Below are 27379 nucleotides of genomic sequence, written 5' to 3' on the forward strand. Positions count from 1 at the left end.
TGTTAAAAACATACTTACCTGATTCTTTATCCTCCCGTCTATACTGGTCTACATCAGGGACTGGCAAACTACAACTTACAGGCCAAATCTGGCTACTGACTGTTTGGCTAAATAAAGTTTTATTGAAATACAGCTATTGTGGTTCCCTTTGTTACAACTACCGAGTTCAATAAGGTGTTCTGGTATGCTAGAAAATGTTTTCAAATAAAATCAATAGTAATATTATTATTAAAAGAAGGAAAAAAACTATCCCTAGGTACTCTGGTTTAAAAGTAACATTTTCAATATGAAAACATATTTTCTTTAGGATATCTTTTTTAAAAAAAACCCACTTTTATTTATTTTAAGTGTGTTTTTCCAGGACCCATCAGCTCAAGTCAAGTAGTTGTTTCAATCTAGTTGTGGAGGGTGCATCTCACAGTGGCCCCTGTGGGGATCAAACCCGCAAGCTTGTTGTTAACAGCACCATGCTCTAACCAACTGAGTTAACCGGCCGCCCCTAGGATTTCTTTTTAATTATTAAAAAACAACAAAACTGTGTTATTTTGAATTAGGCATTTAAAATGTTTCAGGTACAGACACTAAAATTTGAATCAGAACTATTTAGAGATGACTGACTGAATTTGTAAATCTTACTATGTAGCAGTACAGATGCTCTTAACGTGAGACCAACCTGCACGGTGGGCCTGTTGCTGTCATTAGCGGAAGCAGGAGTTTCCAATATGCCTTATAACACAAAGAACCCTCAATACCAATCAGCACGTCTGTGTGTCTTTCCAACTGCACCACACACAAGGTTCCTCTGCCTCCTATAGCTGCATACCTAGAACAGCCTGAAGTCAAAGCCGGACATACATACCCTGGTCATTCAATGTGCTGACCATGACTGATACAGTTGAGTTTACTTCTTTCACTAAAATTGTGGAGGAAAAAAACAAAACCAAAACTCAATCACTGTAACATTTTTAGGAGAAAAAAGAGGAGAGACATAAGTTCAAAAGGGGTCGAATACAATGATCAGCTCAGACTTCACTTTCATGGACGGCTATTTTTGGAGGCACATGTTTTAATGGTTGCGTAAGGAAGGTTGTAACAGAAAGTATATCTATGAGAAAGTCATACATATCCAGCCAATATGTAAAATTATAGTGCTCTGAAATAACCGTAAAATCATCAGGCTATTGACAGCTGGAGAAATTCCACATGCTAAGTGACTCAATTACAAAGAAATATTAGAGGTCTGAGATGAAAAATATACTTGAATCTGTAATTGAATTAGACAAGCCGTGCTGCTATGCTGGTCACCAGGATACAAAGCAAACGCCAGGTTACCAGAAGTGCATTTATCAGCCACAGTGATTTATTGAGTGCTTTAATAATACAAGTGTACATCAACTGCTCCACAGTCAAAAGTGGCAGGTCCCTAAGAAATTTACAAGCACTTTAAGTAAATCAAAATACTTATTATTTTGTTCAATCCAACAGTCTTCTGTGTGGGGGACAGAAGGCTAGTGATAAACAGAGTCTCAGTAATGCACAGTGATTCTGATTGAAGCTTTTGTACAAAAACTTGTTCCCAGTAGCATGCACCCACCAATAAAGACTTTAGTACAAAAAATTAACCCTAAGCACTACATTTAAGTAGAAACGAGATATAATTCTGAATTCGTGTTTTCCCAAAGACCACATAAAAGAAAAAAAAAATCAAAACAAACAAAAAACAAAACCACACAGTAATACAAAGCTTTGTAAGAAAGCTCTTACTATTACAGATCCAACATTGTTTGCACTGAAAAAAAACTTCCCAGTTTTTTTTTGAGCTGGGAAATAAAAAACACCCAATCTTTCAAGTTAACAGAAATTAAAAAGGGAATAAAACGGGTGGGAGAGAAGGGAAAGCAAAGGAAAAGGAGGAAGAGAAAAGAGGGAGAACGGAGTGGGGGAAGGATGACATACCATCACAAACTGCTCAAAATTTAATAAAAATAAGAACATAAGAACTGAGGTCCGGAGGGGTGGGCAGGGCTATTGATGCACTTGGTGAATGTGCTTGCACAGGTCCGGCGGGGGCGGCAGGCGCGGGCCCCTATGTGGCATACCGCTTGGTCCACTGTCTGGCCATTCGGTCGTGCTCCGCTCTGTTGGTCATGTACTGTGTGGCAATGCTGCCCACCAGAGGGTCAGCTGGAAAGGAAGCAGAGCCCAGGGTCAGTAAATACCAGCACCTCTTCCACTTTCAAAGTCAGGGAATAGAAGGAGTGCCTGGAAGGCTGGCCAGGGCGGGCTGTGGGTGAGACGCAGGGGTGTGTGTGTGTGGGGAGGGGGGTAGTAGGAGTGAGTGGGGAGGAGGTGAGAAGCTGCTGCTCAACCTGGAACACTGTCACTTTAACAATGACCTGCAAATGACCTGCCACTGATAGACCCCACTTCACACCAGCTGCTGAAGAATCATCTACCTGTGCTTTTACTGATACCTCTTATATATCTGGACAAGCCTTATTCTCTCTCTGTCCCCACCACACACTTCTCACCCTCCTCCCCTTGATTTCAAATAGATGTTTTACTGAGAAAATGCAGGGGCTGTGGGAGGGGAACTGCAGGGTCCTTGATGAGGTCTCTTGGCAGGAGGTTCCAATCCCCTGGCCAGCCAGCTCCTCTCCCTGCACTGAGGGAGCCTCAGCTGAACAGTCAGTCAAGCTGCAGCCATCGGTGAGACCCAATGACACAGGGGGAGATGGTGGACTTCTTCCTCCAAATTTGGGGCTATCAAAATCCAGGCAGCTCTTTATTACAAAAATACTGACACGTTAATAGCTACCACTCACTGATTTACCACGTCCTAAAACTTTACAATATTAACTGAAAACTCTGAGGGAGCTGACATAGGAGGACACTGAAGCATAAGGAGGGTAAGTCACTGACCCAAGGCTGAGCAAGGGGTGGGGAAGGGCTCTGAAACAGAGTCCACACTCTGAACTATAGGCCTTTTGAGAGATTGTTCTCTACCCAGACAGGGTCAACACTGGGTGGAAAAAAAAAAAAAATCGAAACAACCGAAAAAAACACGTAGGTTTTTGGAGATCCTAGAATCCACCCCTACCCCTCCTTTCTTCTCTAATTTCACTCTTTCCCTGATTTTAAGTTCCTGTATTTTTGGTGTTGAGAGCTTGGGTATATCAGAGCAAATGGATAAGAAGGAACTGAAGGGGAAAAGGAGTAAAGTAGAACAAGTTATTAATAATATTAAATGTGAAAATCAAGGTAAAGAGTATGTAAGTGTAAATGTGACTGTAGTCTAATACTACCTGTAACTTGGGAAGACTCTGAAACTCTAACCTGGTAAGATATTCATAGTCATACCTGCTCAATATTAAAGGCAGAATAGAAACACCACCTTTTAATGATCTACTGAGGCTGATGATAACAGTCTTTGAAAGCTTTCCCAATAAGACCTTAAGTTTTAACAAACCAGCTTCTTGGATGTGTGCTAAGCTTGTTATCATTCTCGGGAGAGGGCAGTCTCTTACATCTACTTATACCATAAACAATTAACAGATTACCCAGTATATGGGTGTGTTTAGAACTTTTGCCTCGGCTTCCTCTTTATGATTCTTTCCCTTTCCTGGCTCAAATGCTGAGACCGAAACTATCACTTAAACCAGTCCAGCCAGAGTTCAAGGAGATTTAAACCAGCAATACTAAATGTATGCACAAAATACCTGGGAATTGGCCAAGATATGTTTTAAAAATGTGGTCCTTCAGTTCAGACTAAGTAATGACCTTAGAGTCTAAAAAGGGCCAAAGAAAGGTCTGAGTCACATTTCTCTACCATTGAACAAACTCATCTTGTTCCAATTTCTGCCAGTCTAGAATGCAAAGCCTTAGGGTGAAATCTGGGCATCCTCAATAGCTTACGTCTACATCATTCAAGACAGGTGTTTAATTAAACAGACTCCATATTAGCGAAACATACTAAAGGTCCATCTGTACTCCTAACGTACTGACTGAGATGAAGGACACGCTTAATGTCAGAAGAATGACCTCTGATGTTAATGTTCTACCTCAAACTGTATCCTCACAGTGTGAGCACACTGGGAACAGGTCTGTCGTTTCGGCTCACAGGCAGAGGGAGACAGATGAGGGACAGGGAACAGGAAGCTGTGGGGTGGGGAAAGGCGTTACACCAAGTGTTAATACTATTTCAGTAGGGGCAGAAGGGGGAAAAAACTCAAAAACAAAGTAGAGTACTGATAAAATTAATGCATTCTGCAAAAATATTTTGTGTGCTTAAGTAAACAGTACATTTCTTTCAGTTCCTTTTACCTTTTCAAGTTTGATTTTAAAGAGAAATATTTTCCCATCTGTAAAATTATACATGCTAACTATAAAAACAGTAACTAATAATCATCTTAAAAACTACCTCAGACAATACACGAGACAGAAGCTGTAAGTGAAGACTATCTGTAAATTCACTGAGAGAAGCGCTGTTAACATTTTGACTTACAACTTCCTAGACTTTTCTAAATATACAATTTGAAAAACGATTTAGTCCTGCTTTTGTAATCTTTAAAAAAATTACTATATAATGAATAACTTTTTATAGTGATAATTACATATCTACTTCATTTTTAATACTCATCTGAATTAATAATCAATTTCCTGTTTAGAGGCATTTGAATTCTTTCCAATATTTTTGTTTTAATAAACAGTGCTGTGAAGAACATTATTGTGCAAGAATCTTTGAAAATTTATGCAACCCTTAAATCTGTTTAGAGTATAAATGAAGGAATAAAAGCATAACATGGAGGCATTTTAAAATCATGTTATTAATTAAATCGTTCTTAACGCTAAAATGTTTTAGAAGATTGCAAGTAGCTGGATCAAAACTGCAATATACGCATAGCCAAAGATCAAAACTACCCAATATCCGTGTAGGCAATGACTATCACAGTGAATTTAATGGAGTAAGACACTCTTTTTGTAGTGTGTTTATAATTATGAGTCTAAGTAAGATGGAATCTTGTTACAGGGTGTCATATTTCATAGCTGTAGATGTTATATGAAATGACAGTCTCTAAATATAAATCGGCCGACCATATTTCTTTAATAATTTCTTTCTAAAAAAGGAAAAACTTCCCATCATTTTGGGTTTCTGGGTTGTTACTACTTTCCCAAGTCTTTATCAATCTTTGAGATTATCATCTATCAGTCTCCCTCCTCTTTACTAAAGAAAAACCACAATGTTCATTAGTGGAAATGGATATTTAATCTACGATTTCTGCCTTTGTTTAGCAATTATTGGAATTTTTGAAAAGAGGAGCATCTGTACTCTGCTCCTCTTACAGCACAGGGTTAGATGACTACAAGCACTTAATTCTCCCACATGATAGCGAGGCATGTATTAGAGGTTCCCTGAGGCAGAGGTACCGGGTTTCCAGAGGGGTCAATGGAAAATCACGGGGGTGAGTTGGGCATACAATGCCCTCCATTAACTAGACTTCTAAACCACATTACATCATTTTTAAATAAGACTCATGTTGTCATTTTTGTTAACATAATACTACCTGACATACTAGCCTGGGTGAAAGTGTAAGACTGAAAGATCACTGATGGCGGGCAACACAACAGCGTCCCTCGTCTCTACGTCCCTGTCTCACCTCAGCCTCCCTACACAGTTCCCGGCACAAAGTGGTGTATGCAGTAAATGCTTCGGGACTGAACAACGATCAGGATTATTTGGAAGTGAGTGAAAGGTAATCTCGTACTAAGGACTCTGCACCCTCTCCCATTTTTGTTTTTGGAGATTTCCAGAAGAGAAAGGCTCAGAAAACTCCTGCATCCCTGTGTCAAGCCTCGTGTCTCCAACGGCTGGGGTTACACTGGGTACCCTGGAAGCCAAAAGGGTTTATAGTCGCGCAGGAAAGGAGGAGACAGGGAGTAAGATTAAGGGGGATGAGATGCAGCTGAATGGTAACAGGGAAGGTGAGAAAAGCCCGGCACACTGCTGAGCTGAGCGATTCTGTCTGCAAGGCCAAAGAACATCCCATCTTGGTTGGTAGGTGGTATGGGAGAAACTACATGGAAAAACATTTTTTGATTCCCTTTCCTTAAGAAAACATGTATGTTCTTAAAGAAACAAACAGAAATAGTGCAGTATAAGGGAAAGGGGCATGGACTTTGGATCCAAACTGCCTGGATTTACATCTCTGTTCTACCGATAACTAAGTCACGCTGGGCAAGTTAACTTCTCCATGTCTCAGTTTCCTCAACTGCAAAATGGAGACAATAACCGTAGGTTGTTATAAGAATTAAGTGAGTTAATTTTTGTGAAGCACATACAAAATTTCTATTATTTTCTAAATGAAGACAGGCAAATAAGTATTCATATACACCTTTTAAGAATATAAATCTGATTGTTTGAAGACATTCTCTTCAGATAAAATCTAAACGACTTGCAGCTTCTTCAGTATGCTCCACTCTTGCACGGCTCTGCATCTGCTTTTGCTGCTTCCCGCTCATTTCTTCCATCCCAGGACCCATTCCATCTCGAGGTCACTAACCACCGTTAACGGTTTGATGCTCATCTCTCCATACTTCGTTCTTTATTTATATTTAAATAAAATGTGCTGCAACTTGCATTTTCCTCTGTAATAATGTACTGTAGTTGTGTTTCTAAGACAGTACAAACAGATCTAGCTCATTATTTTAAATAATTACAGGGCATTTCTTTACATAGTTATTCAGCATTCACTTTTACGTTCCACTACGGATGCACATTTCGGTTCGATTTGATTTTCTGGCAGTTAGAGCTAGCATTACAGTCTTGTAGAAATCCTTGAACATGTGTTTGAGTACTTCTGGGGGCAGATTCCTCTAAGTGTCAGTGCTGGATCAGTGAGGACACATTTAAAATTTTTGGTCAATACTGCAAAACTGTCCTTCAATAAAAGAATGTATAATTTTCTGTTTCAGGACATTTTCACCAACACTACATTACCAATCTTAAATTTTTTTTTTTGTCAAGCTAACAAAAAAACCACTGTCATTGTAACCACATTTAACTTGATGCCTACAGAGGTTTAGCATTTTCTCGTTTTTGTTTACCATTTGTATTTCTTCTTCTGTAATTTGTTTGTTCATGTCATTTGTCCACTTTTTCTTACTAATATGAAGGAGCACTTTATATATTATAAATGTTAAACATGCACTGAAGCTCAGCTTTGGCCTCAGTATTCAGCCAAAACCCGCTTTACTTTTTGGAAGCTAGAACTGACCGATGCCTCCGTCGAGTTATTTCCAGCTTTTCTGAACTTGTGGCTAAAGATCGTATCGGGTCCCATCATATATAACAAGCATAACACCATCACTTGGCCTTACTGCTAATATCTAAATACTGGTTTTAAAAATATGGGTAAGCACTACGAATGTAATTAAGACTGAAAATTTCTTTTGGCCAAAGACAAATAATATGACATACAAGGGAAAGATTTTGAACTGCCTTCACGGGTATTCACACAAATGTTCAAAGAGCAATGGAAGAGCAGCTATCCCAGGTAGAACAAGGCTATGGAACCAAACAGATATTAATACTGTCCACAGCAGATACTGATTCCGACAGCAAAAGGACATGGTAACAACCAGCGTCTGCTGGCTCAGAAAGCAGCACATCCAGCGACTGTGAAGCAGCAAATTAACGTACAAACATTAGAAATGAAAATGTGAGGGCCAAGATCTGCTGGAAGCCATGCACACAGCTTCTGCTGGTGGGGGCGCTACAGTGACACTGCACCATGACCACCAGGGGCCCAAGGGTCAGTCTTTACCTTTTTTGTTACCACTAGAGAAAAAGGAAAGCTTATTGATCTGACAGCAAAATCTCCATTAAGACGAACCACACTGGCATAGGGAGCCAAAATAAGTCCTGCTTTTCACCAGGTGGAAACATCAGTTAAGTACTGCAATGGGCAGAGGCGCCTTCTAACAGCTGGCAACATGGAGAAATTATCCTGCTACATCATAATGTCAAACTTGAAAAACAACTACGTTTTTAATAAGATTATAATATTACGATTATAATATTACTTACATTCTTAAAAATTAAATTTCCTATTTATTCTTGTATCTCAAGATGGGAACATTCAGCCTTGCCTTAGGCTGTTCACTGATTCTAAAACTGGCTCTTCAGTATTCAGCCAAAATAAATGCAGTGCCTCTTCAATGACAAAACTACTTATCTATTATGTGTGGAGGAAATATTTTCTCCCAGCATATCATTTATCCTATTAACCTAGTTTATGATGTCTCCTGCCAAATGTAAGTTTAAAAATTTTAAGTAGTTGAATAAGTCGATCTTCCCTTCACATTTTCTGGTTTGATATATCATGCTTATTTACAAAGGCCCTCTCCATTCTCTCCAGTATTTTAGAAATATTCTATGTTTACTAACAGTAACTTTTATGTGCAATGCTAGCTGTATCATACACAAGCTTCCTATACATATCTGGACCTCATTTTTGCACTTGATATTCTTTCAATAGGTTAGTCTGTCTTTTGCATTATTTGTTCCTCCTATTTTTCTCACTAGAGTTTTATAGTATGTTTTGATATCTGGTAAGGTAAGTTCTCATCCTTCCCCAGTTCTTTCATTCACTAAAATTTTATTTGGAGAACCCTAATCCTGGTAAGGTTAACACTTGGAGCAATTAACGCTATTTCATCCCAGAGGTAGAGGAATGTCATGTCTCTTTGAAGAATGTTATCAAGATTTAGAAAATCTGAATTCCTCTAGGTCTAGTAATTAAAAATCAAGTGAGTAGGTCAAAGCTAAGGTTTTGTGTTTTGGAATGTGGGGAAACCAGACTGATAATTACAGGCCTGACTGAAACCAGAAAGACTGTTAAGTATCTTGGAAAGACACACACACACACACAGACACACAGTGTGTGGCTTATAGTGATTTAGGGAGAAAAAAATGATCATGTCCGTGATTTAAACCCAATGGTAGACTTTCTGAAACTAGATTTAAATTTGAGAATGCTACATAGAACTGCATACAAGTCTAGCAATGGATGCTGTTTCTCCAGAATTAATAACGAACCAGCAATGGTAAAAGAGGTACTGGGGACTGAGTACTCTAAATTCTAAAAAGGCATTAATATCTTCCTCAAGACTTACTAAGAGAAGATAAGCTGGCTCTGACAGCACCAGAATCTATGATAAAGTGTGGAAAAGGAGAGAAAGGTTTGTGGGAACACTGAGCCGCTAGCACCTCGGGAGTGTGGTGTGTGTGGTAGTGGAGCTTTCCTGTCTTCCCTCCTCCCACCCCCACAAAAACAGGGAAAAGACGACCTTTTCCTCTCAAAGCTATGAGAGGAGGGTACCGAGAGACTCGCTGGAAGGACTGAGGGTGCCCGCAAGGAGATTCGAGTGGCTGGAGATTTAAACCGGACACGAGCTGCTCAGGCAGCTGACCTGCTTTGCCCCTTGACTATCCGAGTAGAGAGAGGGAGCACCAAAGAAGCCGTCTACCCTGCTGTCTCCTCAGTGTCCTGTCAAGAAGGCAGCTTCCCAGGGAAAGGGACCCCAGTAGCTAACAGGCTCTTAGGAGAATGCTGTGTGAGAGGGGCTGGAGCCAGCTTGCCAGCCATTGTAAAAATTTTAGGAATTTAAACACAGTCATTATTAAAATTTAAGTATAGAAAGTTACAACTAAATAATTTATAAACAAAGTTAATAAATACTTAAAACTCATAATTTCTTAATTATTTTACTGCTATTATTAATCCACATAGGTTTTTTTTTTTTAAATGTCTCTTCTGTTCGTATGGTAGAAAAAAACAGCGTGCTACTGTACCTCTTGTCCCAATTATGCATTCAGTAAGGTCATGTATTAGCCTGAAATCAGCAAATGCTACAAATTAGAACTTGATTTATTGTTTTGTTGCCTGCAGTTAAGTGATGGAGAAAATGCTAATAATGCAGATTAAACTTAAAAGTGTGCCATTAGGTCTAGAGTACTTACATTCTGAATAGCATAAAAACTGTAGGATATATTCTTCCAGTATTTCAAACTATTATCTGATTCAGCACAGAGTTGCTCATGATAACGACTGACAAGTTCTAATATCCGTCTTTATTTCACATTTGCCTTAGTTCGGAACTTAAATGAAAATATCATTTAAGTTCGACATTCATGTTAAAAACTACACTCATTTGAGAGATGCAACCATAAGATGGCTATATATAAATTTTTGGCAAAAAAATCACTGAAAGTCTTCTGGGAGAATTAATTGGCTATAAGGAATTTGCATTATCGAGTATTGTATATTTTATTATCTGTAAACCATACTACACATCAGTAAAATCTGTAATGACTTATGTTTACGCGCATATCTAGATACCACTACCTAACTCCTGCCCCCAGCCAATTAATTGTTAAACATTTACTAGTATACCACTATGGAAGGGGTTAGTCAAGGTTAAGCCAGGGCTGGATCTTCCATATCAGGGTATTGGGAAGTGAGCTCTCCAATTTACACAATGCGAAGCTGCATTTTGACACCTGTCACCCAGAAGGCATGGATGGAAGATGTTGCTTACTAAAGAAGTGGGGAGGATGGCAACTATGAGAATTAGACAAAGGGACACTGTTCTCATCTGTTACCTAGCCCTTACTATCTAGAAGTTAGGCCTTGAAAAGGGAGAGAAAGGAGGTATCTGAGAATCAGACCATGCTCCGTGATGGAGTGGAAGGAGGAAATTAGATTTAAATCAGGTATAAGATGGGAGTTTAAAAATGGACCATATTGATCTTCTAATAACTGAAAGTGACCTGAATGCTATGAGATCTGCTAAATATTCTTAAGGGATAGAAAAGAAAGATTCAATAAAACATGGCCTAAGGCAGTGACTGGAGAAAATTAAAACCATTTGGTATTAATGCCTCCTGAATTGAGACTGCTCAATAAAAAGTAAAAATACACTGACTATAACCTAAAGTGTACTGTTGATAAAATATTTTTAAAAACTTAAAAACTCATCCTATCAGCCTACATAGTGCTGCTATGTACATTAAATCAATGTGTGCTTTGAAATACAAAGTGTTCTGGTAGAATAGACTCAGCTAAAGAAAAGCACAGATGGTGCATTCCTACTGAGAAGCTATTGGATTGCAATTCCAGGCTTCGTTAGCAATAATTCCTAATGAACTCTCAGAAAATATCCTTCCAGTAGAGGACTTGTTTAAGACACCAGAGATTCACACGTGACTTTCCTTCAAATACCACTGCAAAAAGCTGTGGTTGCAGCAAGTAGGAAAGAGACAAAGATGTCAAGATATTGAAGCTAGATTTTTTAAAAAGCAGCTTTGAGATATAATTCACGTAACTGTACAACTGACCCATTTAGTACTTCAATGGTTTTTAGTACATTCACAGAGTTACGCAACCATCACCACAATCCATTTTGGAATATTTTCATCATTCCCAAAAGAAACCTGTATCCATTAGCCATCACTCCCCCCAACACCCAAATCCTCCAGCATTAGGTACCCAGTAATTTACTAGTTGTCTTCTGTATTTGCCTGTTGTGGGCATTTCAGGTAAACAGAATCATACAATATGTGCTCTTTTGTGATTGGCGTAATGTTAAGTGCAGCCATTCTGTAGCAGGCCTCAGTACTTTACTCCTTTTTATTGCCAAATAATAGTCTAATGTGAGACCACACCACATTATATTAATCCATTCGATAGGAGATGGACATGTGGGTTGTTTCCTCTTTTTTGGCTATCACGAATAATGCTACTGTGAACATTTGTGCACAGGTTTTGCATGGACAGGTTTTCATTTCTCTAGGGTGTACTAGTATACCTAAAAGTGGAATTGTCACGTGGTAACTATGCTTAACCACGAAAGGAACTGCCGAAGTGTTGTCCAAAGAGGCTGCACCATTTTATATCCTGGCTAGCAATGTGGGAGGGTTCCAATTCTCCACATCTTCACCAACACGTGTCATTACCTAAGGATGCTAGATTTTAAAGAGAGAACAGTTCATGCCCATTGGCCTATGTCGACCAAGTTTTCTTTTTTTAAAAATTTATTGGGGTGACAATTGTTAGTGAAATTACATAGATTTCAGGTGTACAATTCTGTAACACATCACCTATATATCACAGTGTGTGTTCCCCACCCACAGTCAGTTCTCCTTCCATCACCATATATTGGATCCCCCTTACCCTCATCTCCCACCCCCCAGCCCCTTACCTTCTGGTAACCACTAAACTATTGTTCTTTTCTTTTTTTTTTTTTTTAAGATACATTCTCTACAAACATCAGTTTCTGCCAACCCTGGAAAGTAAGTTCTCTTAAACTGCGGTATTTTTCCTCTGGTTTCTGGCTAGGAGAGACTGAAGATTATTCTGATCCTCTCTTTCCTCTACTTCCAACCCTGATGGAAGTAAAAATGACAATAATCTAACAAGAATTGTTTGTAACGCACATCTTTTCTTCAAAATAAAAAAAATATTTTTTATTCCAGTTCTCAAATGTAGACTACTCACTACATATTATTAATAGTATTCTAATGTAGCAATTTCCCCCTCAAATACTTTTTTTTGTTCACACTCCTGTTCAGTAGCTACAAGCGGGGCAGAAGGAGGTTTTGAGAGTGGGTGTGAATGCAGCAGTCATGCCCTAGATCCTATCACACAGATCCACAGTCTTCCCACATCTGGGAATCTGGACTTGAGTCCAGAAATATAAATAACCCAGCTGAGGGCCAGAGCTGGACAAGAGTCTCAGTGGTTTCAGTTTACTAGATGGTTCTGTTTGCCTTTCAGTGCTGATAATTTGCAGCTGAGGCAGCCTGGTGAGTCACGTGGATGCGTGCATGCTGAGGAATGACTTTTCCATCGAAAGCGTGGGCTTAGATTTGGGCTGAGGGCTTCCTCTTATCCTCTCTTCCCAAAAGGATGATGTTGAACCTTCTGCTAAGGCTGGAACACAACCATTAGCTATATCAAGGAGGGCACGTATCACTCTGTGCTTGTTAACTACCCCTTTTCCTTGAGGGTAGGCAGTGTCTCTTTTTCAGTCTTGTAGGAGATATCAGATTCCTGGCGAGTCATCCTCCCTCCTTCCCATGCTTGAGCCTAAATGACATTTATACCTACAGGATCAGCAGCTCTCCAAGTCACTGACTTGAGATGCTAAGCTTTTGGGCAGCCCCGGCGTCCTTTTCAAATTTTTTTGTGGTTTAATATTTAAATATCTCTGCTTTAAGTCTAAAGAAGACAATATGCTCTATTTCCTACAATTGACCTCTTCCTTTGTCTTCAAGCTTCCTTGCTATCTCCTTTAGTCTCTGAAGGTTTCAATTCTTATAATTCATAAGGATTCTTATATGCAGTATGTATTCAGTAGTTTTCTGTTTGACAACCTACTGCTGTTTCCCCCTTGGGTAACATGTTCTGACACCAGGCCCAATTTGGCCCATAGGTCCTGCTTCTCCCCCACTTCTGCTTTAGCCCAGCGGGCAGGTTCCATTTCTAGGATTCAAACTCTTACTGTATCCTTCTGATATAGGTAAAGAACCACGTCGAAATAAATTCTAATGTATCATAGGTGGAAACTGTGAACCTTGTTTTCCATTTTTCTGCTGGCAGAGAATGGGAGATGGGTTAGTGGGTGACAGGAATGTTAACCTACTGGGTACTATCAACTAGTCTTGAAATGCATCTTTTTTGTTCTCCAGGATTAGCCTGGAAATTTGTGGGAGACCAGGCACAATGAAGTTCACAGAGTTACTACTGATGCTGTCATAGTGGTTAGGAAACCAAGCCCTGGGGATTCTGATTCCAAAATATTTCTTGGCCCTTCCTCTCTCCTTCCTCTACATGGCCTCTGTCATCTCTTATCTGGCGTCTCTCTGTCTCCCAGATGAACCAAGCTTTTTAGTCTCTAAAGACATAACCTGGTCATGCAAGGTCCCTCTTTTAAACCTTCTATTTCTGGTCCCATCCTTTCACAGCCCCCCTGTCCCCTATGGCAAGATCAACTATGTGTAAAGATGCATTTTTTGGCCAATAGCCTGCCTGATGTTACAGATGCTTTTTACCCATTAAATTAGTTTTCAGTATCCTAATCACACTTTTATCTTCAATAGAGGCTGTTCTAAAATTCTGCCCTCTGCTTCAGTTCTTACTGTTCATGGAGGAAACAGAATCTGTTTTCAAAAGAGGCAAACATGTTAATGTGAAAGAACACTGTAACATAGAACAGTATGAAATCATTGTTCAAAAGGAAAAATTCTTGATGAAAACCTTTATGCGCACTAAGTGTGAAGTGTTGGCACTGAAAAAATGCATCAATATGAACTGGTTTCCATCTCCACAGCCTCATGAGCAACAACTGCCAACAATGTGGTCAGCCTCCATTGTCATTTTGACCTCCCTAGGGGGGAGACTAATTTCAGATGAAGAAGAAAATGGACACCACCTATCTTAGGAAGAGGGCTCTTAAAACACAGAAAGGAGGAAAGAAAAGAGTGGCAGAAGCACTTATCAAATTAATCTGCATACACATTAACCCCTTTAAAATAATGCTGAATTATTTAGGCAGAATCATCCTGTCCTGTAAGTGAGAGGGGAAGAAAATAAAGATCCAACTACAATTGTGGGAATTTTTCTAATCAGCATTTTAACCTGGATTTTAAGCCTTTGCAGAGGTAAGCCACCGTTTCTCTTGCCAGATGGCCCCTATGACCTCCCTAGGGTGGAAATGCCAGTCCCCTGCTTCCTGCTGCTTCCCTAAGTAGGGCTTTGATTCCTCCTAACAAGCCCTGCTGCACTTGCCTCTATGACCTGCTGACCTTTCTAACCTTAACACTCACTTCAAGCCTCTCTCGCTTTAAAAAAATGCCAGGCCTACTTTGGGACAAGAACATACATCAAAACTCTCCAACTTTTTCACACTTCACAAGAGTGTAGTAATTCAAAGTTAGGCTTCTCTCTGATTGCGCAACTTTGTAAAGTAGGGGAAATTCAGCTTGGTTGCCTCCCTCCCCATTTGCCCAATTCCCTGGTGTATTTCCCCTTCTTGACACTCACATATCATTTTCTGCCAGAGGAAATGTTCATATATCTGATCATAATGTGACTGCCACCTAATGTGCCATCTTTTCCAGAGGTAGGTACATTTTCAAAGGGAACTGCAGGGATTGCATTTAGCACAAAGAAACTAAACTAACACAAAATAATTGGAACAAAGAGTATGTGTATAGTTCTGTTTTTCGAGTAGGAGGAATTTTGGGTTCTCCAAATCACATGGCTGAAAGCCACCATCCACTCTGCCAGTCTAAGGTACCCAGTACAGTGACTGACACACAACCCTGTCTTTGCCATCCCCTACTCATACGCCTGGTTTTGATTTTTACTTTCCATGTTGCTAGCTGCTTGGTCATTCTTCATGGATATTTGACCTTCACTGATGCATTAGCTTTTCAAATGACATTTTAACATTCATATTGTAGTATTTTAATTCTTTCTCCAAGATACATCATTAAAAGTGAGAAAATAGGTCGTAGAAACCTGGTTTCTTGGCTATGACCATGCAGGATATTAAAGGGTGCGAGGGACAATACTTTCCACCCTGTGGGTGATGCTAACAGAAGCTCACCCACAGTGGCGGGGACGTACCACTGTATTTATTCAAGGCTGCTCAAACCATGGCATTCTTTTGGGAACCGAAAGGCCACTCTGGATTCAGCATGAAATGGGACATGCTGAGGTTCTGGGTTTTAAATGCTTGTGTGGAGGGCAGTCATAGGTTCCCAGATATCGTGCCTCATTCGGAGTGTTGTTTGGAAGCTAAATTTTGGTATTAAAATTGAATATGGTAACTAGCACTAAATTATACAACCATATTTAAATTCTAAAATAGTCATTTGTATAGCAGTCTTATAAAGTTTAATTTATCCCCTTGCCTTGAAAGATTTAATGAATGCTTAAAAGAGCTCCACCTATTTTTCTGTAATTGGCTACATGTTTCTAGTGTAAATATGCTGACTAGATTTGCATAGTGATTATGTGTCTAGAGCTGTTTTTTTTTGGGGGGGGACGGGCGGGGGGAGAGGCAATGAATAGATTGCCCCTAAATGAGAATGTACTCACATCTGCATGAGCGATTATATTTTTATTTGCAAATTGGGTACTGTTTGTACCGATCATGTTTTCCTTGTTTAAATAACCATTCTTCATATACACACCCTGATTGATCTTAGGTATGATGATTTAAAAAATATACAGTTTTTTTGGTAAGGTTATATCAACCCTCTAGACCTGTACATTAGTTTTGTTCCACTTTGTAAGAAGTCATAGGAGCCAATTTTTGTCACTGGTACATGCTATATTGTCTTACTAGGTCTAGGAAAAAAAAATTAAAAATGCAGCCCTACAGGTAACACACACCTCAATGACTATTTGTGGCAAATAAAATTAATAGAGTGAATGTCTCTTTTAATTTTATCTATTTGCCAACATTTCACCAGCAGAATACTTTCAGTGATGATTCTTGTTTACAGTTATCAATTTGAAGTTTACTGAATTTTTCAAAAAATTTTTATTCTTCCAGATAAAACACAAAGCTCAAAGTTTCAAAGAAAAAGTCATCAGAGGAAACAATATGACTGCTCAGGACCTCAGGAGAGACTTGTAGCTCCTCATTACTAAATAGATAGAGAGAGAGGGGCATCTCAAGACTGATACTAAATAGCTCCCTGGCCTCTAAATGAGACCACACCCACTATTTACAGGAGCAATGACATATTTTCAGTTGCAAATTAGGTCCAGAAAGTATACATAGGGCTTTACATATTTAAATTGTTCAGTCTAGGATAATCATAAAAATCAGTAATAAATCAAAATAATATTGGAGAACCAGTCCTATAAAGATAACAGAAGAATTAAGCATCAGCATTTAACTTCATTAGAGGTTATTTATATGTACATGACATTGTGGTGTCAACTCATGTTAAATATTTTAACTGGACTTTAAAATGCTTACTGGACTGACAAGTAGATATTGTATCCTTAATTCAACACGGTGACGGAAAAAAAAGCATATATAAACTGCTCATGGCAGGACAGACGGGGCTGCTGGTATTAGTTAAACATGACTATCTCTTATTTCTGCAGGCAGGTAATTAAATTCTGTTTAAAATCGGAAATGAAAATTAGCTTAGTAATTTAAATCTAATTCTCATTTGTACTCAGTTGAGTCTCTAGTACATGATATCTGACACAGAAAGACCCTCAGGTAATCTCGTGTGGGGGTGATAGGTCATGATTAAGGCTGATTACAGGGCAGTAAAACAAATTTTTAATGCCTTCCATGTCCAATGGCTCTTTGGGATTGCCTGCCCCTGGGAGTGATGTTAAATGCTTAATAATCAAATGCACTGGATTCCTTAAAAGGTGCATGGTTGTACTACCGAGCCAGGCCTCAATTTATAATCAAATTATAACCAAAAGAAAAATGAATAATTGTTTCTCTAGGGACAACATAAGAATCAAGCTTTAGTGCTTCACTTCATTAGCTGGTTATTTTTAATCTGTCAAAACTGAAGCCTATGGAGTTGCAATATCTTCAGCCCACACCTAGAGCAAATCGTTAGTGTGCTTGTGTTGACACTTCAGTTCTCTGATGATTTATTTGACTGATCTCATTAGGAAACGGTACTTAATAACCTATCATGAGAATGAAGGTGTCTATAAAAATTTGGTTTTAGCATTTGAACTGGTCAATAAATGACATTTAGATGAGCAGATTTTAGTGAACACAAGAGCTGAAACAGGGAAACCAGCAAGTTCATATTGGAGGAGCAATATCCAGCAGAGGGATGTTAGGAAATTAACTATGTCATATTCAAAAAGTTGGTACACATCATCCCTCCCATCTACTACAATATACTACAAGTTAGATTAAGGATGAAATTCTATAAATTAACCACAAGGTGAGCCTGCTTTAGGGAAAAATCTGCTGATGAGCTGTTACTTTGAACCTCCTTTTCTTGGAGACTGATTTCAGGATGGTTCAAACATTATCTGGACTCCTTTACCAGACCTGCCTTTAAATAAATCTGAGACTCAAGCTTCACACTGAAAACACATATGTATATACTTACAGGTATATATGTGTGATGTGCCTGCAAGGTGGAGGTGGAGCAATAATAAAATGAAATACTGTTTGCTTACTTGCATTTATCCGGGCTTTCACCCTGTCCTAACAGAATGAAAAGCACTAAAACAATGCACTTTTGAGGTCTGAGAATGAATGTGCAGATCAGCCACGGTAAGTCTGAGACTAGCTCAAAGTCATGGTGAAGCAACCAGGTTTTGTTAGGGCATCAAGCCTACTGGCTCTGGAGGACATATCTGATTAGATGGAACCAACCCTTGCCAGGCTACTATTGTTGACATTCTTTTGATGAAACGATCTATAATATGACCTCAAAGGCTATCACTGCAGAGAATAATCATGAGAAATGCAGTAAGACAACCATTTTGGCATGCTCCTCTCAGACATAGACTGGCCTAGTGTGTTGATGTCAAGAGAAACAAAAAGCTAGACTGACTTTTCTAATGGAATCTGTCAGATCCCTATGAACTCCAAGGAAGGCTACTTAAGCCTCGCTAGTGGACAAGAGGGTAGAGAAATAAAACAGTGACAGAGTAACCTGCTAAGAAAAAACTGAGAACTTACATTTGAAAAAGTTATGGACGAAGTCTGCTATACTCTTTATCTTTGAAAAATTGAGTGAATGATTAGGAAGCTGCATCTCATCAACTGTACAAACTACATTACTGATAAGCATAGAAAGAAAGAATTTTACATAACGTACCAATTCTTTTTGTGCTACTTCAGAATCATAGAATATTAGCATTTGTTTTAAAATTATGTAGGACTTTTACAAGTTAATTTAAAATACAAATTTTGATGGTATAGGAGAAATGCTGGATTCCTGAAATATGCATGCTTAAGCCATGTGAGTTGCATAAAGGATACAATTCTAAACCATAAGTTTGTATGATGTATTTTAAGGGTGAATCTTGAACTTCATGTAAACTTAAGTAAGGTATGTAATATTAGTTTCGTCTTAACTCTAGGATCAGCTGGTTTTTAATACTGATACAGTATCAACAATTCTAATCTGCTCTCTTTTCATGTTTACTTTTGAGTCTTTTTGGGTACAGCTTTTGAGAAAGCTGCCTCATGTCTAAAAACGTCCAAAGAACTATTGTCAATGATTGGAAAAAAATAAGAACGGAACAGAGGCATTTAGAAAACCAAACCATTTCCTTCAGAAACAAATGTCCAATTTTAACTGGATAATGTGTAATCCACTTTAAGAGTTATGTCAGTTTATTCGTGTAAATGTGAGGTTCAAAACCACTGACCAAAACAAAGGCCCCATGGCTGTGGCTACCAGAATACTGAAGTACTACCAGAGGACTACCAGAGTACTGAAGTACTCTGATAAGAAACTGAAAAATACTTAGACAATGATCTGTGCTGGGAAACTGCTTTACTCCTTGCTCAAGTCACGTATCTTTGCAGTTATCCTCCTTTGTTTCCTATAAAGGTTATAGTTTATAATATCATTGATTCTTGATCTCGAATTTTGTTTTACTAAAGTGTGACCAAAAGTTTCTATTATTTCATAAAATGGAAATGTAGAGCATTTTGGGCAATATTAACAATAAAAACATGTCAAGTAATTTTTGTATTCTTATATATAGGCTAACTCTATGATTGATACACAAGAGAACATTTTTTCCTCCTGAAATTGCCTTCCACTTTGATCTGTAAGATCTTAGGGTAGATTTAATCAAGGTAATTATTAATCAACAACAAGAAAAGGTTCATTAAAATTCACAAAATAAGTACTTTTACCTTTACACTTAAATTTTTATATGGAAAATACTATTAGCACATTTTGAAAAATTCATTTTACTGTAGAATGACTGACTCTTATGGCAACATGTAAATATGTTGGTAGTTAACAGACTGGCTGAATATAGCAGAGAATGGAGGAAAACAGGATTCTAGGATTTTCGTCAAACTAGAGGTCAGTGTTTTCCTGGATGATTGATGGCCGTAGCTGCATGTTCAAAGCCTTGAATGGTAGCTGAAGAGTATTTCAGACTGTGCTTGCATTCATGTGGTGAAAACTGATGGAGAGAAGAGGTCAGCTACTAACAGTGATGCCACAAAACCTTACATTCTTAAAAGTTCAAAAGTACAGTTTGTAAAAAAATCATTATAAAGTAAGAAACAGGGACCAGACTCTATTCATGATGAAGAGAACCAGGATGGCTGCCTGTGCAGACCCTGAGGGGCAGAGTGGGGTGCACACAGATGTCCATCCTCCCTGTACTACCTCCTAACTACTTAGTTCTTGGAAGTGTACAATGTTCAAACCCCCAAACTTGTCCTTGGTGACTTTCCTTGTTAGGCCCTCTTTACCTAGTGCCTCGAGAATAGTGACATATTAATTCAGTTAAATGGATGTTTACCATGAGCCTGTTACAATACTGCACCTCTTGCTGGAAGTAAGCAAGATGAGGAAGAAGATCAATTCCTCCCCTTATGTCTAAAATCTGGGATAAAACAAACACCAGACCCTCCTTTGAAGCCAGTGAATAGTGTTGGGTCCTAAATGAATTCAGGAAATGCAGGTCTAGTCAACACTCACAGTGCCTAAGAATTGGTATATGATACAGAGTATTTTCACCAACATTCTGATGGAAACTACATATACCCTGTGTTAGCCAGCTTGGGCTGTCAAAACAAATTACCACAGACTGGGTGGCTTAAACTTATTTCTCACAGTTCTGGAGGCCGGGAAGTCCAAGACGAAGGTGTAGGCCAATTTGTTTTCTAGTGAGGGCTCTCTTCCTGGCTTGCGACAGACACCTTGTCTCTGTGTTGTCACGTGCCAGGGGGATTGAAAGAACGAACTCTGGTGTCTCTTCTTAAAGGACACTAATCCTATTGGATCAGGGCTCCACCCTTATGACCTCACTTAACCTTAATTACCTCCTTATAGACCTTATCTCCAAATACAGTCACAATGGGGGATTCGGGCTTCACATAGAATTCTGGGGGAACACAGTTCACATAGCACACCCTTAGAGGCTGTGTTTCCTGCACCTAAGGACCACTTAGAACAAGCCACACTTCACATCTCCATCATCCTCTCCCAACATGCAAGCCCTCCAGTCGTCCTTCTCACATTCCCATCCCTGCATTCCTTCGTCCTCTACTCCGTCAGGACAGTCCCCTCCCGGCCACCCGTCCTTGCTAACCACATCCTCCTTGCCAAGCTCCAATGAGGCAACATACAATTTCTGTACTCCCCCTACGTCTGACTCACCCTCTACGAGACTGCAAATGGCTAGAAGAATATTTCCAGCAGCAGTGGTAGCAGTGGTGGGGGTGGTGACTGTAGCCCCTGTAGAATCCCCTGTAGGGCCTACTACAGTTCCTTCCAACTTCTGGCACTAAGAATAAATATCTGTTGAACTGAATGCCTGAGGATTCTCGAAAATTATAGTAATTAGTAATAATTGCAGTGGCTATTTATTAATAGGCCAATTTTAAATGACTACTCTAATAGTGAACAGGAAAATTATTTTACATTCAGAAATCTGTGATAGTAGTTTGTGTGACGGGGAGTATATAAATGGAATACTGTTAAAATTAGATTGGGGTAGATGAAGAATAATTTGAAAAGATTGCCTACCTCTGGTTATATGTTCACAGAGAGACTTGCTGAGTGCTCGTTACAAATGCTAAGAGCAAGACATCCTATAGCTAGAGGTACCTTGGAAAAGCTACTGGAACCGAGGAATCACCAGATGTCAATACTGGCAGATATACTACTGAACAGAAAACAATGGATGCAACACGGAACACATGCAGGGAGTATTTATACATCACTCCTGTCTGTATAAAGGTTCTGAGGTACTTCAGAACTACAAAGGTAGCTTACTTCACCTCACCCCAAACTGGCCAATCCTAAAGCCACAATTAAAACTGTGTTCCTGTAGGAGATTTTGAATGTGATGGGTGCATTTTATAATGCGCATGTGAGTGAGCTACAATGCACTTTTGTAATGAATAAATCACTTAATAACAATGTCATGTTTGAGGGTGATTTGTCTCAAACCAGCTTCTGCAATCTTGCCCACAAAGAACTCTCCTCTTTTCATGTTCTCTTTGTACAGATTGCTAGTTTAGGGTCCTCTAAAAAGGGAGATCTAGGAGACAAGGCACCTTTGTTTGGGGCAGATGGAAAGGTGGTGGAGAGTGCTGTAAAAATTTCACCTCTTGGGTCTAATCTGTGCTTGGCTATTACAAACCCACTCAGGTGAGGGAGTGTGACGGCTGAGAAGGAGCTGAGTTACTGCTGTAGCATGCCCCCATCCCACCCCCTACCTCCTGAATTACCTGTTGTGAGTTCCCTACCCAGCCAAAGGGACAGATGCTGAAGAAATGCTAATAAAAGCATTCTGGGCTCCCTAAGAGGGGGCACCTTGTATCGTTGCCGCGAGGACTGTGTGGGTGGTGAGTGGTTTCTAACTGCAGGATGTCCTGGCAGAGCAGGCAGCCTGAGGCAGAAGGCTTGCATCATCGGTCACTGTGGCCCTCACGGCAAACACAAGCTCTGGTTTTGAGTGAGGATCCGCCTACTGTCAGACTCTTGTTCTTTAGTCTCAAGAGCCAGGACTGTGACCTAAGTGTTTCAACTACCCCCTCCTTCCTGCTCTGGCCTTGGGCCTGAATCGGAGCTTGGTAAATATCTGCTGAACCAACAAGTAACTGAGCTTAAGGCATGAGGGTGGTGCCTGTGCACAAAAGCAATGGCCCAGCTGTGTCACACAGACACCCTGGTTGGGGCAGTGTGACCCAGATGTTAACATCTCAAGCTTTGGAGTCCAACTCCTTGAACGTAAATCCTAGTTCTGACCCTGACCCAGACAAATTACTTCATCTCTCTGAGCCTGTTTTCCTCATGGTAATAAGTAGATAGCAGTAGTGCCCACCCCATAGGATGGCTGAGAGGATCGAATGAGAAAACGAATGAGAAGCACTGAATATAGTGCCTGGTACTCAGCAGGCTCACAATCGGCCGGCTGTTGCTGTTGCTGTTATGACCACATTCATGATCACCACCATTGCAAACCTGGCAGAATTAGAGGAGACAAGTCCTCAGCCAGTCCTTACCCTCACTGCTGCCTGGCTGCTGAGGTGCTGGCGTCATTCCGCTGTGGCGGAAAGGGCTTGCTTCTTCACATTCCTGCCCTGGCTTCCCCAGCTCCAACTGCACTCAACAGGCTAACCTTTACATTAAGATGTTTGGTGTCTCTAGGGGAGCTGCATTTAGCAAGCGGATGGTGATTCTTCAATGATTTTTGACTTCCCCAGGAACAACTTTCAGGACATTTCTTTTCCCCCTCGTCTAGTGATGACCTCGAGAGTGACCAGGGGCCTCCTGGGTGACGAATGCCTAAGGACTTGCTTCGGTTCAGGGACTATACCACACGTGGCCTCCACACTTTGGTACTAACCAAGGTTCACTAAGATCTGGGTCTAAGTTTCTTCCCATCATAAAAACTTTTATTTTTCAGGGTCAGTGAAATCATCAGTGGCTGGTGAGAACCCAACTGTGGTCATGTGGATACATAATTAAGACAAGAAGTCAGACCTTATTTTCATCTCCCAGGCTACTAATAGAAAACGTACACTGCAAACAGATTTTCAGGGGGTGGGATGACAGCATGGGGATAATTATGTTATCACTAATTTGACTCCTTAAATTGCATAACACCTACTACTTCTATAACTATTTAAAGACTATTAGAATAAAAAAAAGAATATTAGACTAGAGTACATTTAAGAAGAAAACGTCACAGCCATTTAAGAATTACCTCCTGATGTTAAAAAAATTTTTCCATCCTATCTTCTGGTTGATTACTACAATGGCAATGTATGTCATTGGGGTGATATATTAAAATAGATATATACTACACATTTTTTAAAGTAAAAATTAAAACTTCTCAAAAAGCATTCTAATGATCTATTAGGAAGACCACAAAAGAAACAAGACGGTTACATTTTATTTCCTGATGCCTAGATGGAAGATGACACCTGTTCCTATGCTTTCTTGTTCTGAAGAGAGTAGCTCTAGGAAATCACCCTGTTAACCGCAAGGAATAGCTGAAGCAGTATTTCTCTACTCAAACTCCTTGAGAAAAGTAAAAATTAATTTTCTTTTATTTCTGAAAAATGTTATTTTCAGTTCCTAATGAGTTTCTAATTCTTTGTAAATTTAACATAGTACAAATAAGCAGTAAATACACATTACTAATTACTCATAAAAAAGATGAAATTCCTCAAGACAAAGAGGGAAACTTCAGAATTTTAGGGAGGACTAACGTGAATGGAAACAGATTGATGCTTTAAAATTAAAGAGGTACAGAGAATGCTTACAAGTATAGGCTGGTAACAACTTACCGCAAGTTTGAATAGTATCGCTATTTGCACATTTCTGCTACAGCCAAATTAAGTTTCTGTCCAGTTAACATGTAATATTTTCATTCTAATTAAGCAAAAGATATCTTAGTCAATTCTTAAACATTTACATTTCATGAAGAGCTGAATAAATTTCAAAACGTTAATTAAAAACTACAATTATGCTTCAGAATCTAACTTAAAAACTTGTCCTTTTATCAAGTAAAGTTTAACGTTAGCCTTTATTATTTAAATTTACTAATACTTATTTTCAAGAATTTTAGTTATATAAGTTTTTAAATTATACACTCACTCTTAAAAATTCAAACAATAAAACAAATATAAAAGTGAATCAATCATGAAAATCCTCTCCTACCTTACACCTTCAAATTCTAACTCTCCATAGGGTACTGCTTTTTTTAATAGTTTGGTATGTAAATTTCCACACTTTTTCTATGCATTTAGAGTGAAACGCATATATATGAGGGTGTTTATGTGTATATGGCCCGTTTTGTTTTTAATAGCTCAAACTACATAGTATTGTGAATTTTCCTTTTTCTTTCTTTTTCACAGCTACTTTTTCATAGTACCTATTTAACCATTCCCTAGTGATGCACATTAAGAACTTTTCCAGTTTTTTGCTGTTATAAATAATGCTGTGGAGTATTCCTTATACATATATCCATGAACACTTGTGAGTTATTTCTACAGGATAGATTCCTAGAAGTGAGGTTGCTGGTCAGAGGTAATGTGCATTTTACATTTTGACAGGTACCTCCAAACTGTCCTCAAAAAATGTACCAATCTATATTCCTACAAAGTATATAAACTATAAACATGCCTTCCCCTGCACGCTCCCCATAAAAGATGTTATTAATTAAAAGAAAATTTTTGTGAATCCAGTGATTAAAGAGAGAAATCTTAGTATTTCTTAAGCATTTGAATACCTTTTCCTGTGTTTCTTGGTCAGATTTAGTTATTCTTGGAATTGGTTGCTTAGATCATCGTCCCCTGGCCCTTAACAGAGTTGTTGGTTTTCACTTGATTTATAGTTCTTCCTATGTTACAGATGTTAACTCTCTGTCCATTATGTTTGTTGCAAGACTGCTATCTGTTCAAGTTTTATTTATGGTATTTTTACCATATAGAATTTAAGATTTTTTATGTAATCAAATTGGTTAGTATTATTTTCTTTATGCATTTTGGGTTTTTATCTTGCCTTTAAAGGCCTTTCTCCAATACCAAATTTTACTTTAGAATGTTTATAAGCTTTGGTATGTTTCATTGAACACATTGTTTTTGAAATATATTTTCACTGTATATAGAATTCTAAGTTGACAGTTTTTCCTTTAGTACTTTAAAGATGTAGTTCAACTGTCTTCTCATTTGCATAGTTTCTGAATAGATATTTGCCGTCATTATTATCGTTGCTTTTCTGTAATAGTATGACCATTTCCTACCCACCCGACCCCAGCCCTCATGATCGGTAGGTGGGCTTAAGTAGTGCATAATCTAGGGCTAATTCTTTTCCACAATTGAGGCAACACTTTCCTATGTATCCAATGTCCCATGAATTATTAATTTTTCCAGTCTGGCTGGTGGGAAAAGGCACTGTTCCCTTTAATCCTTTAGGATGCTTCTTGTGGCACGAGACCTAAAATTAAAGTTCAATATTATGTGCTGCTTTGACAGTTAGGGAAAACTGGGAAGGCCTCAAATTGCCTAACCATGAATTCCTCTCCTGACTCTGTTCCTATCGGTCTTTTGTTAAATAATCTTCCTCATCATGGAGACCAGGAACAGTTCCTGCTTCTCACAGACTAGTGAACTTCAGTTTCACGCCGGCCTGTGGAATTATTCAAACAAGCCAATCACATCCTCCTACAGGAATCAGGGAGTATTCTACTACCCTCTCAAGACTACAAAGCCTGCCTCCCACGGCACCTGCTTGTTAACTCTGTTACTGACTACAATCCCCACACAGCCCTGATGTGTGATGTCTTCTCTCCCAACCCCCAGCTAAGAATACATGTGACTAATAAACTATTATCCATTTCATCTGTCCAGTGCTAGGTGTTGTGTGTTTGGCTGCTTCCCATAACCCTACGGTGGGAATCCATCCCTTACCAATAAGGCAAAAAGGAGGTGAACAAAACAGTTCTTTGCCCAGACTTGAGTAGTTTCCTTGAATGCATGTGTTGATCTCCATCACAGGGCAGTAATCTAGGGTTCACTTCATTTGTTTCCCATGCATTAGGGATCACTGTCCTTTGCTGCCTGAGTGCAGTGTTCTGAAAACCATTGTTTAAAATATTCTGTCTGTTTTTTGGCTGTTTCAGGTGGTAGGGCAAATATAGTCCCTGTTACTGGAAGTTCTTCCTATTATTTTTTTCAAATAGTTTTTCTTTCCTGACTCCCTTTTCTGGGACTCCAGTCACAAGTATGTTAGATAGCTTGATGTTGTCCCACAGCTCACTGAAGCTCTGTTCATTTGCTTTTTTTTTTTTTTTTTTTTTAGGCTTTTATTTCTCTTGCTTTGTTATGGATAGTTTTGATTACTATGTTCAACTTCACTGATCCTTTTTTCTACTTTATCTAATCTGCTGTTACTCCCATCCAATGCACTTTTCATGTCTGATATTGTCTTTTTATACCTCTAGAACTTTTGTTTGCAGCTTTTTAATATTTTGTTTTTCTCTTCATCATGTTTGTGTTTTCCTCTACCTTCTTAAGCATATGAAGTTTATTTATAATAGCTGTATTAGCATTCCTGTCTACTAATTCCATCATCTCTGTCATTTCCGGTTCT

The 27379-nt window shown here is 39.0% G+C and overlaps 1 protein-coding gene across 2 annotated transcripts in view; it reads right to left on the reverse strand.

Moving 5' to 3' along the window:
• Positions 1–1338: 1338 nt before the first annotated feature.
• Positions 1339–27379, reverse strand: part of LOC117037272 (ubiquitin-conjugating enzyme E2 E2) — a 297302-nt gene continuing 271261 nt past the window's right edge. For both annotated transcript variants that reach the window (XM_033133162.1, XM_033133163.1), the window contains exon 6: positions 1339–2184. In XM_033133162.1, the coding sequence (XP_032989053.1) occupies positions 2087–2184 (98 nt within the window). In that variant the 3' untranslated portion in view covers positions 1339–2086. The remainder of the gene's footprint in view (positions 2185–27379) is intronic.

This window comes from Rhinolophus ferrumequinum, chromosome 17 (assembly GCF_004115265.2).
Source record: "Rhinolophus ferrumequinum isolate MPI-CBG mRhiFer1 chromosome 17, mRhiFer1_v1.p, whole genome shotgun sequence".
Lineage (NCBI taxonomy): Eukaryota > Metazoa > Chordata > Mammalia > Chiroptera > Rhinolophidae > Rhinolophus > Rhinolophus ferrumequinum.